This window comes from Osmerus eperlanus, chromosome 20 (genome assembly GCF_963692335.1).
Source record: "Osmerus eperlanus chromosome 20, fOsmEpe2.1, whole genome shotgun sequence".
In the NCBI taxonomy this organism is placed as follows: Eukaryota; Metazoa; Chordata; class Actinopteri; order Osmeriformes; family Osmeridae; genus Osmerus; species Osmerus eperlanus.
In genome coordinates, this window is record NC_085037.1 from 8,172,733 (window position 1) to 8,186,206 (window position 13,474).

Here is a 13,474-nt window from a genome sequence, read left to right on the forward strand (position 1 = left end):
ACATTCAGAGAGGAATCTGCTAAAGCTCACGTGCAGCTTTGTTTACACAAAAGCTCCTCCCACACAGAATAGAAACTCATTGGTTGCCTCTGAATGAGTTCTTATAAAAGGATTGTGTCGTCGTTTATTAAACGGTAAGTTACCGAGCTTGGTAAAATGATTTCCCAGCGCAATTGCATTATGGTCGTCGGTGTTTCATTTATATTCTGCGTGGTGGTGAGGTAAGGCATGGACTGTGTTGGTCACATGTCTATTGTTTTTGAAGGGCTCACACAGCTACCTAAATTCACATTGAATTTATATTTCAGTTGCCTATAGTTTTCAAAATCGTACATCAGAATGCATGTTATCAATGACCCGTTTCCGATAAAGCCAGTTGTTTGATAATACTTTTTGTCAAGCGGACAGAATGTTCCATAACGGTTTAGTTAACCATTAAACGATTTTTACTGTCCTACAGTCTTGGATTATAAAAAATAATTAATGTAGCCTACACCTTAATAAACACATCAGAGAAAATAAAGCAAAATGTGAATAATAAATACTAAAAACTCAGTCCTAGAAAGCAAGCATATTCTTCAGTAAAAAAATTACTTCATTCATCCTTTCTTCCTTTCCCACTCTAGAAAATCCAGTTTAGGAGAATATTCAAACTAGGTGTAAAACAATAACTTTGACCTAACTCTTGTAGAGAGTAGAAAAACCGACTAAGTAGATACAGATGAGTAATCCCTTTGTTTGTTGACATTATTCAGTACAGGATTGTGTTGTACAAGTGTCTAAGAGTCATAAAGCCTGCCTCTCTTCTGAGGTAGGTGAGACATGACTCTCACACCAGTGACATTTAGAAAAATCTGCATGTCTCTGGGACATGTGGTCCCTTCTGGTGTGTGTGCATTCCTCTGTTCACTCCCTCTGTAGCTTCCAGCTGGACTGGGAGAATGAGTCAGGTATTTCACTTCACCCCTCCCTCTCTCTTGTTTTGTCCCCTCTTTCTGTTCCTCTCTCTCTCTTGCTATCTCTCTTTGTCCCCCTCTCTCTCTCTTGATCTGTCTCTCTCTCTCTCAGTTGGTGTCGGACAAACAAAATGCTGGCTGCGCAGGCGGATCGTGTTATGGCGTTGGGCGAATGGGAGGAACGCTGGCAGGAGGACAAGATCGGTTTCCATCAGCCCAACATACACCCGTAGGCACCATCCTTTTATTTACCTTGGCCGTGACAAAGAAGTGGGTGAACACAAGCTCAACTTGTAAAAAAAAAAAAACATGTTTTTTTTGTCACCGGTGTGTTAGAAATACATTATTGTGTCACACTCAGCTCACAGTAATTACACTTTGATGAGGCATCCATTTTATTTTCTGCGTGATACAATGCAAGCCTACTCATTTTAATTACGTGTCATTCACTTTGTTTCTATTCTGCAGGATGCTGGAGAGCAACATTGAGAAGGTTTTGGCAGGACGAAAAGAAGTTAGCTTCTTCTTTCCACTGTGTGGGAAAGCTTTAGATATGAAATGGTAGATATGAAAAGTTTCCATCATCACCCATACCTTTACCAAGTTCTCTCCTCGCTACATAAATGATGGAAGCATCCAAGCAGCCCTATCTGGGATTTTAGAAGTCCAGTTCTCCTCCTGAGACTTAGCAGTTCTCTTGGGTGTAATAGTAAATGTAACTTTCCCATGTGTATTTCTTTGGGTTTGTGTGGCAACCTATAGGCTGTCTGACATGGGACACTCAGTGGTCGGGGTGGAGATAGCAGAAAAGGCCATCAAGCAGTTCTTTGAGGAGAACAATATGACTTACAGTGAGGAGGAGGTTCCTGTCATACCTGGAGCTAAGGTCTACAAGGTACTGAGACTCTATAGGTCAAAACCCTGTTCTTGTAGAGCTACCTTCCTGTATTTTTTTCTCTGCAACCAGGGTCGGACTGGCTGTCGGGAGAGTCAGGAGATTTCCAGAACGGCCGGTCAAATGGTCGCGGCAAAATGCAAAAATTAATTTGATTTTATTATTATTATAATAATAATACACGGTCGTGGGCCAGTCTGCGTTTCAAAGTCCTGGTCCGTTTTTCAGTCCCAGTCCAGACCTGGCTGCAACCCTGATATAGCAAATCTCATTCTAATAATTAGCTGGTTAATCTCTTGAATCAGGTAAATTACAAATGAGCGAAGCAGGTTCAGGCATGGCACTCGGGCAGCGCGCGTCATATCACCCATCGCCGTGTTCTTAGCCCATAGGCTTAGCTTGATAGGCGGCGCTATAAAGTCGCACACATGCACGCACACGCATCCTCCATTACTTTGTGTTCTGGGCTGCTGCCACCCGCCACCATCCCCTTCTCCCCCATGTTGTCTGTCTGTCCTCCCTGTGGGGGATTTAACTCATTGCTCCCTGCCTCATGTCATGCATGCTGCAGTGAAGGCAGGGAGCGCTTCCCCATGTACATCCATTCCGCCAATGTAAAACCATTTGTCATGTGTTTGAATAAATAGTGAAATCAATCACGTGAGTGTCTTGACTGCACTGAGGTTGGAGCAAAGATATACAGGGAAGTAGCTCTCAATGGATAGGGTTGAAAACCCCTGCAATAGTTGTTTAAGTAGTGCAATGAAGTGGTAATACTTAAAGGGCAGTGTGGTTGTTTTTGGGCTACATTATTCTAACAGGTACTGTGTATATCCTACTTCAGCAGTGTTCTTACATGTTGTCTATCCTTAGAGCTCAGAGGGGAACATCTCCTTGTACCAGTGTGATCTGTTCAACTTCTCCAGTTCGGTAGCAGGCCAGTTTGGAGGCATCTGGGACCGAGGTTCGCTAGTGGCCATCAACCCTGCAGACAGAGAGAAGTAAGACCACGTCACCAACTCAGTCCCTGTCTTGTTTCAACAAAAAGCTGGGCACTTGGGACTCATTTGCATTTATTGTGCCTCTGTCTCTCTCTATCTGTCTCAGGTATGCTGCTCTCATCATGTCTTTAATGGCCAAGGATTGTAGATACCTCCTGGACACTGTGCTCTACAATCCAGAACTATACAAAGGTAACAGTTACTCTATCAGAAGTATGTACAGAACATTTGATACACATCGTATTAGTCCTCATAGACGCTGGTTTTATACACTCATCCTACTAAAAATACACCTTTTACAGGTGTGGAATGTTATAGAGCCAGATATCGTATTTGTATGATGAGACAGAAAAATAGTTTTATGTCACTTAAGCCCATTAGCAATTTTTTAAATCTTTCTATTCTCTCTTATCTCTTATCAGGCCCTCCGTTCATGGTGCCTGATGAGCAGGTACAAAGTCTATTTGGTAAGTTCAGTTACAGGTGGTGGGCAGAGTTGAGAATGAGTCTTGTTGATTCAAGTTACAGTATCTAATGTTGATGGGATTGTGGCTCTTTCATCCCAGGAGCAAGCTGTGATATCGAGCTGTTGCACTCTGTTGATGCTCTGACAGACAGACAGAAAGGCTGGGGGCTAGACTACCTCACTGAAAAGGTCCACCTCATCTCACCCAAGACAAAGTGAGGAAAATCAAAGTTAGGTTGTTGATGATGCAGTTGTTGCATAGCTTTGCATAAATTGTTATTGGCATTTCTAAAGGCTCAATAATCCCACTAGGTGTAATGTCTGGAATGGAATAAAGGTTTTAAACTGAGAACTTCTAAACTGTGTGACCTTGTCTTGTATTTTAAGATCATGACAGTCCTTATACTATAGGCCACTTGCTCTTTCAAACCTGTACTAATACTACGCCTACATTAGCAGAACAAATATTATACTGCAACTGTGTTGTTCATTCCAGCTGTTCACCAAATAGTTGCTGAATCATTGTGAGTCTAGAACAGAGTTTATCTCCCTGTAAGACTCAGTGTACTATGTTTACAGAGTGTGTTCATACTAGTGTGAACGGTGAGCTGTACAAGTTCTTAGCTTCTTTCTTTCATTGTGATTGGTTGAGGCTTTGTGCCCATTCCATCTCTGTGTGTCTATCTCTCACTCTTTGGCAAACAAAGAAAGTGGGAAATGGCGGTGCAAGCACACAGAGTCAAGGCTGTGGGAGAATGGGAGGATCTGTGGACAGAGGGAAAGATCAGCTTCCACCAGCCTGATGTCCATAAGTAACCTGATTTTATATCTAGACTGTCTGAGTGAACGAGAGAGAAAGAGAGAAAGTGGGATTTGTTTGTTTACATAGAAGTATTCCATACCAATATAGAACGGATTACCAATGTTCTTGGCGGTGTAGAGGTGACCAGTGTCTTTGACCTGTTGATAGGATGCTGGAGAGTCATCTTGACAAGGTTGTCAACGGACGAAATAAAGTGCGATTCTTCTTCCCTCTGTGTGGAAAAGCAGTAGATATGAAGTGGTGGGTTGTGAACTAGAGAACAAATCAAAAATGTTTCCTCTCTTACGAATGATTAAAGCAATCATTTTACCTTCCTCCCCTGTTTTCACCTCCAGGTTGGCAGATATGGGTCATTCAGTGGTTGGAGTGGACGTGGTTGAGACGGCTATTAAGCAGTTCTTTGAAGAGCAAAGTCTGAGCTTCAGTGAAGAAGCGGTTCCAGCGGTCCCTGGTGCAAAGGTTTACAAGGTATCATCAGGATGTATGACGACGTTGTTTTAGTTCAGATTGCACTGACTGTGGATTCCACCGACTGACAGCCTAACAGTGTACTCAAGATACAACAGCTACAGTGTTAAAGGGGTGGGTATAGCTCCCCGGTAAAGCATTTTATTGCAAATCAAGAGGTAGGATCAATAGGTTGCTTTGGATAAAGGCGAAATGAACGCATTATAAAGGAAGGAAAAAAAAGAAGATACAATAACTCTATTACTGACTGGAATGTGATTCAACCTGTTCTGTTAATTATCAATGAAAGATGCTTACAGTGAGAGGGGTTTTGATAAGTTGTTTACTGTGTCTATATACATCCTGCAGTCTGTGTTTACCCATCTCTCTGTCACAGAGCGCAGATGGGGGGATATCACTGTACCACTGTGACATATATAAACTCTCCAGGTAATAGTCTATCAAATTCCATTGATCTCTCTTAGATTTTCATTCTGCTGAAGGTTAACACGCTGGTAGAAGAGCACAGTAAAATCACTTATTATGTCTTTCTCTGTATTTGGTAGTTCCATATTGGGCCAGTTCGGAGGAATCTGGGACAGAGGTTCCTTGGTGGCCATCAACCCAGGAGACAGAAAAAAGTAGGCTACGACTTTTTCACTCCTGAAATTCTACACTGATATTTAGTTGTGGATATCTGTTCAGCTAATCTAATGTATTGGATGCTTCTATCAATGTGTATTTGCTCAGTCCCTTAAGGAGGGTATTCTGTAGAGAGGAGGAAGGGGGGCTAAAGATTGTTATAAACGGTTGTAGTTCTCTCACTCATTCACTTTCACACAGGTATGCTTCCCTGATGATGTCACTAATGGACACAGGCTGTCGTTACCTCCTGGACTCCTTTTTTTACAACCCAGACTTATTCAAGGGTGAGACATTTAGAAACCAACGACAAATTCTACCAGTACCTCAAGGCCATTCTTGCACATGGTGTACTGTGAATTTAGGGTTAGGCTAACCCTTTTACTTTACTATAACAATTTATAAATATACTAAAATGCATTGATGTATTAATCACGTTCTCTTCACAGGCCCACCTTTCTTTGTCTCGGATGAGGAGGTAGAGACACTATTTGGTGAGTTTTGGATTATTGTGGCAATAACAACAACAGTAGTGCCCAGTGTAATAACATGATTCATTGTTTTTCAATTTCTGTTTTTGGTTTCATTCTTTATGTTGTGTTTGTACGCAGAAAAATGTGATGTGGATTTGCTGCAGTCATGCGATGAACTCCCTCGCCTCGACTGGAGCTCAGGTGTATTCATAGAGAGAGTTCATTTACTAACTCCAAAGGCCTAATTATTACAACCCAGACTTATTCAAGGGTGAGACATTTAGAAACCAACGACAAATTCTACCAGTACCTCAAGGCCATTCTTGCACATGGTGTACTGTGAATTTAGGGTTAGGCTAACCCTTTTACTTTACTATAACAATTTATAAATATACTAAAATGCATTGATGTATTAATCACGTTCTCTTCACAGGCCCACCTTTCTTTGTCTCGGATGAGGAGGTAGAGACACTATTTGGTGAGTTTTGGATTATTGTGGCAATAACAACAACAGTAGTGCCCAGTGTAATAACATGATTCATTGTTTTTCAATTTCTGTTTTTGGTTTCATTCTTTATGTTGTGTTTGTACGCAGAAAAATGTGATGTGGATTTGCTGCAGTCATGCGATGAACTCCCTCGCCTCGACTGGAGCTCAGGTGTATTCATAGAGAGAGTTCATTTACTAACTCCAAAGGCCTAATTATTTACTTGTTGGTCCTACTGCATATTCTTTTTCCAAGATGACAATGACAAAACATTGTGTGTTAGGTTGGTTACGCATATTGGTTTTGATCGATGTCTAAATAAACAATTGTTTGAATAGCTTGTGTGCATGGTAGATATTAGGTTGTTCAATCAAGTCCTACATGCTTCCCATGAATAGACGTGGTTGCCTGTTGCCTAGATACTTTCTCGCAGTAAACAAATTGAGGGTGCTACATCTATAGAGCGACTCTTGTAGCTAAAAATGCCGAAACCTCAAAACGAAATGGTGAGTTTTGAGTGTACGGTATGCGCACAGTTGGAGCCGTTGAATACTTCATATTTATTTTGTGTGATAATTCCGTTTCGCTGTTTGATAACAGAAAGAATGTTATATAACGCTAGCTAAAGGTTTATTGTGAGCGCCATATCATATGAAGACTAGCTACAGCTTGTTAATGCAGCATTATAGACTCGTGAATCTGAATGCTGACTTGTCAATGTGGTCGTGGATGACAGTGATTCTTTAACAGTTGTCATGATAATTGATACATTTTACTACAGATATCCACGGTACCTCCTCCGGGTCGCTGGGATTGGGATGACGAAACTCAAACTCTCGAATTCACAAGGTAGCGAGCTCCTTGGATGTTTTAGCTGGGACATTTACGGATGCAAGGTCCTTGCGTTATGCAAATGTTCATTCTGTAGTGATCCTCATTGCTCTTCATTACATCATCATTGCCGTCACTCTGCTTCATAAAGTCCTTCGCTATCTTGTTTCTAGTTTTCACACATCAGTAGAAGTCAAAGAGAAAAGAAAAAAGACCAAAACGGTAAATGCGAAACGTTCAGAAAGGTAACTAATTAGTGCTTCTGTAATATAAGTATACTTAAATACGTGCATATATTCACCATAGCCGTACAGTATGCATAATAACAAACACAATCATGTTGTGTTATAAAAAAAAAGATATCCAATTTGCTGTAGGTTATAGGCCTACAGTTTGAAACATTTCACTATCTGAACTTACTCCAGATTAATATTAATGCTGTGTTGTGCCCAAAGGTCAGCGCAGTGCTCCACACAAGGCAAAAGTAGGAAAACCGCGGGTCCTGCTCAACTAAATGCCTACAAGTCCTCTTTGAAACGAGGCCACAAAGACTGTGTGACCATCGAAGATGTCAAACGTCCGTGTCGGTCATTACATATGAATTTAGCTCTTAATCCGTGTCTTTTGCGTGGGGAAAAGGTTTTGATTGGGTTTGTATGTTTGTGTTCCAGAGGTGGCACTCAATCTGCTACAGGAGGATGATGCTCTCACCATTCCACTGTGCTTCCTAACTGTGATGAAGTAATGTGGACTCAACACACACACACACACACACAGAATATAACTTACGTTCACTTACTATGTGCTTGTGTTTGTATGTCCAGGAGCAGAGAACTAGATGAGTTCCTGGCTGCTTTGCTGCTCTACCTGTACTGTTATTTTGAGAAGAAAATCCTGGACCAGAAACCAAAGCCCCTTATGGCGTAAGTAGGAAAGGTGGATGGATATATCTGCACCGATGATGTTTGACAGTGTACTGCCTCTCACTCTCCATCTCTATTCCTTCCTCTCTCTTTCTCCTTCAATCCCTCTCTCTCCGACTGTCTGCATCCCTACCCTAGGGAACAGAGCATCACGGAGAAGCAGGTCATGGCGGAAGCCTCGGCCAGGGTGCAGCTGGCTCAGAAGCAGCTGGCCTACTGCTACTCCAGCCTGGTGCTGGGTCTGGGCCTCTCCCAGGAGCACCACATGGCCTGTGGCAGGTCAGACACTGGGGAGGGGGTGGTGAGGGAGTTGTGGAAGGAGAGGAGGAAGAGGAGGAGAGGGGAGGGGAGAGGGTTTAGTCCTGTACAGAAAAGAGGGGGTAAGAGGGCAGTCAACCTATTTTTCTCTGTTTTCATTCTGCCTATTTCACCCTTTCTTTTCCGAACCCGAAACCAGCAAATATATTTGCACCTCGAGGTTAACCAACACTCATAATGTCTCCCCAGGAACCGAGTGTCGTCGACCTACAGGGACCGGCAGCTGTACGAGGTGGGTACACTGCACCGCTGAGCACTGACCTTCACTCGGCTCCGTGTCAGCAGAGGTGTTGAGTCAACAGAGGTTCCTGCTTTGACAGGCTGTGTTGAACCAGGTGGGAGGACGGCCGTGGGGTAATTATGGGCTGTAATAACACCTTGCCTGACCTGCACAATCAAAATAGCTCCTATGAACTTTCTGGAAAGCGTAGAACCAGAGAGGCACAGCGAATTTGATTCACGTTGTTGAGGATTGAGTACCATAGATGAATGAATGGATTAGTCAAGGAATGAAGTGAATGAAGAAGTAAAAATAAAGGAGGCAGTCCATTGCACATACATGTAGAAGGAGGGAGACAACACTTAGCCTAGCATGTGAACTCCCCTCCCCCCGGTGTGTATCCAGTGTCTGTACAGCTTCTTCTGCTACGTGGCGTGGGTGACGTTCGGCCGGAGGGACCTAAGAGGGATCCAGCAGGAGGTGGGCCGCCTGCTGCGTTCGGACACCTTCAACCCTGCCCGGAGGACCAGGCAGGAGGACCCAGGGGAATCCCGTGACCACGACTCCCTCTCTTCCCCCAACTTGTCCGGCCCAACTGCCAAGGAGGGCCAGGCCAAAGACCAAGGACATCCCAGCCCTGCCCTTGAACAACGGTGGGCGGAGGAAGGCTGTCTGTGCGCGAGTGTGTGTAAGAGCAAGAGTGGAACCGTTTGAAGAAAGGAGAGAAAGATTGAAAGATAGGAGAAAGGAGAGAAAGATTCACTAACCGGGAGTCAGGTGGCTGAGCGGTTAGAGAATCGGCCTAGTAATCAGAAGGTCGCTGGTTCAATTCTCGGCCGTGCCAAATGACGTTGTGTCCTTGGGCAAGGCACTTCACCCTACTTGCCTCGGGGGAATGTCCCTGTACTTACTGTAAGTCGCTCTGGATAAGAGCGTCTGCTAAATGACTAAATGTAAATGTAAGATTGATGTGACAGGAGGTTACACACCCACATTTAAGACTGTTGCTCCACCATCTTGGCCTGAGCGATGTCAGTCGTATGCACCCTTCATCTCATCACTCGTGAGTGACAGCCTGTTTTCACGTCGACCTGCAGTATCTGACAGATGACTGGCAGCTTAGTAAACTCCTTTCAGTTCTGTGTATTTCTGGCTGTCTGGCTGAGACCTAGCTCAAGACAGCAGAGACTGTCAGACTTGGAGTTGTGTTCCAATGTGGAGAATGTCTACTTAATGCTTTCACAGCTGTATCACCAGGATTAATAATTACATAGTTGCTATGGATATTTCATAACATTGAATTTGATTTGACACAAGGCATTTTAATAATGGTTTTATCCACATCCTGGCTAATATTTATATAGTTCTGGCTGTACTTGTCAATAAGATTAATTCTCTTTGTCGCTCCCTACTGTGCATAGTATATAAGCTCATAGAACTAGAGCAGCTACAAATCCTCTATCACTAGTTGAAAGCAGCTACAAATCCTCTATCACTAGTTGTATCAGATAGACACATTCATTTCCAATCCCTGTAATTTTACTGGTCCTCCACCCATTCTGACCCCTTGACCCCAGGAAGTCCCGGCGGCGGCCAGCCCTGAGCAGCATGATGACCCAGCGTTCCCCGGTCTTGGTGTCCTTGCTGCCCTTGCCACGGGAGGAGGCGCCCCACCTGTTTGTCCGCAGTCGGCTCCACGATCAGCAGAGCGACACGCCATGCGACACGGAGGCCCTGCTGAAGCAGCTCAACCAGAAGCTGGCCGACATCAGGTAACGTACACCTCCACATCCAGCTGTTACACAGCCGACATCAGGTAACGTACACCTCCACATCCAGCTGTTACACAGCCGACATCAGGTAACGTACACCTCCACATCCAGCTGTTACACAGCCGACATCAGGTAACGTACACCTCCACATCCAGCTGTTACACAGCCGACATCAGGTAACGTACACCTCCACATCCAGCTGTTACACAGCCGACATCAGGTAACGTACACCTCCACATCCAGCTGTTACACAGCCGACATCAGGTAACGTACACCTCCACATCCAGCTGTTACACAGCAGACATCAGGTAATGTACACCTCCACATCCAGCTGTTACACAGCTGACATCAGGTAACGTACACCTCCACATCCAGCTGTTACACAGCAGACATCAGGTAACGTACACCTCCACATCCAGCTGTTGCACAGCAGACATCAGGTAACGTACACCTCCACATCCAGCTGTTACACAGCCGACATCAGGTAACGCCACGTACACCTCCACATCCAGCTGTTACACAGCCGACATCAGGTAACGCCATGTACACCTCCATATCCAGCTGTTACACAGCCGACATCAGGTAACGCAACGTACACCTCCATATCCAGCTGTTACACAGCCAAAGTCATGTAACACCACATAACAGCGTCCATATCCAGCTGTTACACAGCCAACATCAGGTAACGCCACGTACACCTCCACATCCAGCTGTTACACAGCGATCTTTGGGTAACAGAACATTGTCACAGCATACTGTAACATTACTCGTGTCAGCTGGCCTACATAAGTTAGTCAGTATTGACAGCAAGCTTGCAAGCTATCAAATTGAGGATTTCAAACATTCCTCTCATAGCTTTGGCATCCTTGGGAAGCCCTTGAGCCAGTTCAGCTGCACCACACTGATGCCCCAGGGGGCCAACACAGAAGACGAGGAGGATGATGAAGATGATGATGAAGAGGGGAGCGTCCACGTTGGGAGCAGCAAGACCTCCTCCGTGCCCAAGAGAGCCGCGTCGGCTGCCGTGGACAAGCGTGCCAGTGCCAGCCGTGCCAACACGGGGGTCTCCCGTGCCACCACGGAGGGCGTGTCCTCAGACACAGAGTAATCCTGTGTCTGTTTGTCTGTGTGTGTGTGTGTGTGCATGTGTTTGAGAGTTTGCATGCGTGTGGAGTATGTATGTGTGTGTATGTGTTTCTGTGTCGTTCTTTGAAAGTTGGTGTGTGTGTGTGTGTGTGTTTGTGTGTTTCTGGGATCTGGGATCTGAGCTCAGCCCATGCTGACATAGCTTAGGGCCATAACACATTTATCATATATTCATATGATACATGTTGCGTTTGAAAAACACATGCTCATGGACATCTTGCTGTGTTTTTGTTTGCATCACTTCAAAGACATTATCCTCAGGGCGATCGTATTAAAAAGCAGTGAGATATCTTCAGTACGCTGTGTCGTCTGTTACTGGTGCATTCTGTTGTACATTTTCTAAATTTTCGTTTTGTTCATTATGTTTAAATGTTCACTGTATGCACCTGCACACCAAAGTAAATTCCTTGTTTGTGACCACTTACTTGGCAATTAAACACAATTCTGATTCAGATTCTGAGTGCAATGTATTCTTTACCACCAGGTGGTGCTGTGGTCTACTGTATGAAGGAATTCAATTCAAATCTTTTTACAGAGACAGGACAATCAAAATGATAAAGGTTATTTAGTTTACCAGTCCACTCCAAACACACAAATAAGTAAGTCAGCGCTGCCTCCAAGGCTTCCTCTAGACTAAAGTAGTCGCTGTGTTGGCTCCAATGCTACCTACAGTCTTACAATAGTCACTATGCTACCTTAAGGGTCTTTGCGGAATGTGCTACAGGCTTCCAACAAGTCTACCTCACAGCCAGCGTTCAGAATGTGTTACAGGCTTCCAACAAGTCTACCTCACGGCCAGCGTTCAGAGTGTGTTACAGGCTTCCAACAAGTCTACCTCGCGGCCAGTGTTCAGAATGTGTTACAGGCTTCCAACAAGTCTACCTCACAGCCAGCGTTCAGAATGTGTTACAGGCTTCCAACAAGTCTACCTCACGGCCAGCGTTCAGAATGTGTTACAGGCTTCCAACAAGTCTACCTCAGGGCCAGCTTTCAGAATGTGTTACAGGCTTCCAAGAAGTCTACCTCACAGCCAGCGTTCAGAATGTGTTACAGGCTTCCAACAAGTCTACCTCAGGGCCAGCGTTCAGAATGTATTACAGGCTTCCAACAAGTCTACCTCATGGCCAGCGTTCAGAATGTGTGCAGCTGCTACAGCTCCGATGGCAGAAGGGGCTTTACCTTCACCCTAATTGGCTGGGTAATCTGGGACGTGGCAGCGAGAGCTAAGCCTGCTCAGAAAGAGACTGGGCTGGGGGATGGGGCTCCAGGCTGAGAGATAGAGATGGAGACTGGGATAGGGAGGTAGATTAGTCTGATCTTGGCCAGGCTGGGCTGGTCTGGGCTTGGCCAGGCTGGTCTGGGCTGGGCTGGGCTGGGCCAGGCTGGGTCTGGTCTGGGCTGGGCCAGGCTGGTCTGGGCAGGCTTGGTGGGAGGCTGTGGTCCTGATGTTTGGTGAAGAGTGGAATGTTGGAGGCTGGGCTAGGTGTAAGCATGCCAATACAACGACCTGTTACTCCAGTAAGGCAGGAGTCAGTTTGCGGTCACTGATTCACCAAGTCTCCAATCTTCTATTTGTTATGCTCTTCATTCGGCCAGGTCTCTTTAGAAATGTCTGCAGGAGAAGCATGTGAATACTTCTAACAATAACAGAAACCGGAACAGAACTGCAAAAACGTATATTGTCTTTCTCTGTTTGTGATGAGATTATGTGTGAGACCGTGTGTGAGACATCCAGGTACAAAATAATTACACCAACAGGGGGAGACAAAGAGCACAGCAACGAGGAGAAGAAATTATTAAAGTTATCCTCAGGGCAAAACGACGTATTTCTTTAAACACGTGTAGGATTTGATGATGTTCGTTACTGTCCTCTCAATTATATTATAATACGTTGCTTGATAAAAAAAAAGTTTTTTGCAGAATTCTGAACATTTCCTGATTATACAAGTGTGTAACTCCACAATGATAAATAAGTGAGATCTTAATTACGTAAGTATTATGCCTACTACTAGTAGCCTAGGTTAGACAATATCAGAATTGTCTCGAACATTGAAATTGAAATGCAGTTGAACAA

At 44.5% G+C, this 13,474-nt stretch overlaps 2 protein-coding genes across 5 annotated transcripts; both read left to right on the forward strand.

Annotated features, from left to right (window-relative positions):
• The first annotated feature begins 25 nt into the window (after window positions 1-25).
• LOC134006683 (probable thiopurine S-methyltransferase) lies at window positions 26-6,529 on the forward strand. 4 transcript variants are annotated; one of them, XM_062445634.1, is made up of 18 exons: window positions 26-134; window positions 1,069-1,185; window positions 1,425-1,517; window positions 1,719-1,851; window positions 2,725-2,852; window positions 2,959-3,044; window positions 3,275-3,319; window positions 3,419-3,533; window positions 4,026-4,130; window positions 4,289-4,381; window positions 4,477-4,609; window positions 4,986-5,038; window positions 5,155-5,229; window positions 5,432-5,517; window positions 5,680-5,724; window positions 5,842-5,974; window positions 6,137-6,181; window positions 6,299-6,529. In XM_062445634.1, exons 1-16 carry the CDS (start codon window positions 94-96, stop codon window positions 5,946-5,948), a joined length of 1,455 nt encoding a protein of 484 aa, XP_062301618.1. In that variant the 5' UTR covers window positions 26-93; the 3' UTR covers window positions 5,949-5,974; window positions 6,137-6,181; window positions 6,299-6,529. The 4 variants fall into 4 exon arrangements, with proteins under 4 accessions (XP_062301618.1, XP_062301617.1, XP_062301619.1 ...); XM_062445633.1 differs by lacking the exon at window positions 26-134 and adding an exon at window positions 146-221; XM_062445635.1 differs by lacking the exons at window positions 26-134; window positions 4,026-4,130; window positions 4,289-4,381 and adding an exon at window positions 146-221.
• An 819-nt stretch (window positions 6,530-7,348) lies between these two features.
• On the forward strand, window positions 7,349-11,846 carry LOC134006684 (protein phosphatase 1 regulatory subunit 36). Its single transcript, XM_062445638.1, has 8 exons — window positions 7,349-7,598; window positions 7,693-7,762; window positions 7,846-7,944; window positions 8,083-8,223; window positions 8,452-8,494; window positions 8,888-9,135; window positions 10,060-10,254; window positions 11,110-11,846. Exons 1-8 carry the CDS (start codon window positions 7,457-7,459, stop codon window positions 11,360-11,362), a joined length of 1,191 nt encoding a protein of 396 aa, XP_062301622.1. The 5' UTR covers window positions 7,349-7,456; the 3' UTR covers window positions 11,363-11,846.
• Window positions 11,847-13,474: the final 1,628 nt, after the last annotated feature.

Bases quoted from the DNA above. Each gene is read 5' to 3' on its own strand.
- LOC134006684 (XM_062445638.1), top strand. From the start codon at position 7,457: ATGCTGTGTTGTGCCCAAAGGTCAGCGCAGTGCTCCACACAAGGCAAA. The intron at 8,224-8,451 runs GTCAGACACTGG...ATGTCTCCCCAG, and splicing joins CACCACATGGCCTGTGGCAG to GAACCGAGTGTCGTCGACCT. The intron at 8,495-8,887 runs GTGGGTACACTG...GTGTGTATCCAG, and splicing joins GGGACCGGCAGCTGTACGAG to TGTCTGTACAGCTTCTTCTG.
- LOC134006683 (XM_062445633.1), top strand. From the start codon at position 157: ATGATTTCCCAGCGCAATTGCATTATGGTCGTCGGTGTTTCATTTATA. The intron at 4,131-4,288 runs GTAACCTGATTT...ACCTGTTGATAG, and splicing joins CACCAGCCTGATGTCCATAA to GATGCTGGAGAGTCATCTTG. The intron at 5,230-5,431 runs GTAGGCTACGAC...ACTTTCACACAG, and splicing joins AACCCAGGAGACAGAAAAAA to GTATGCTTCCCTGATGATGT.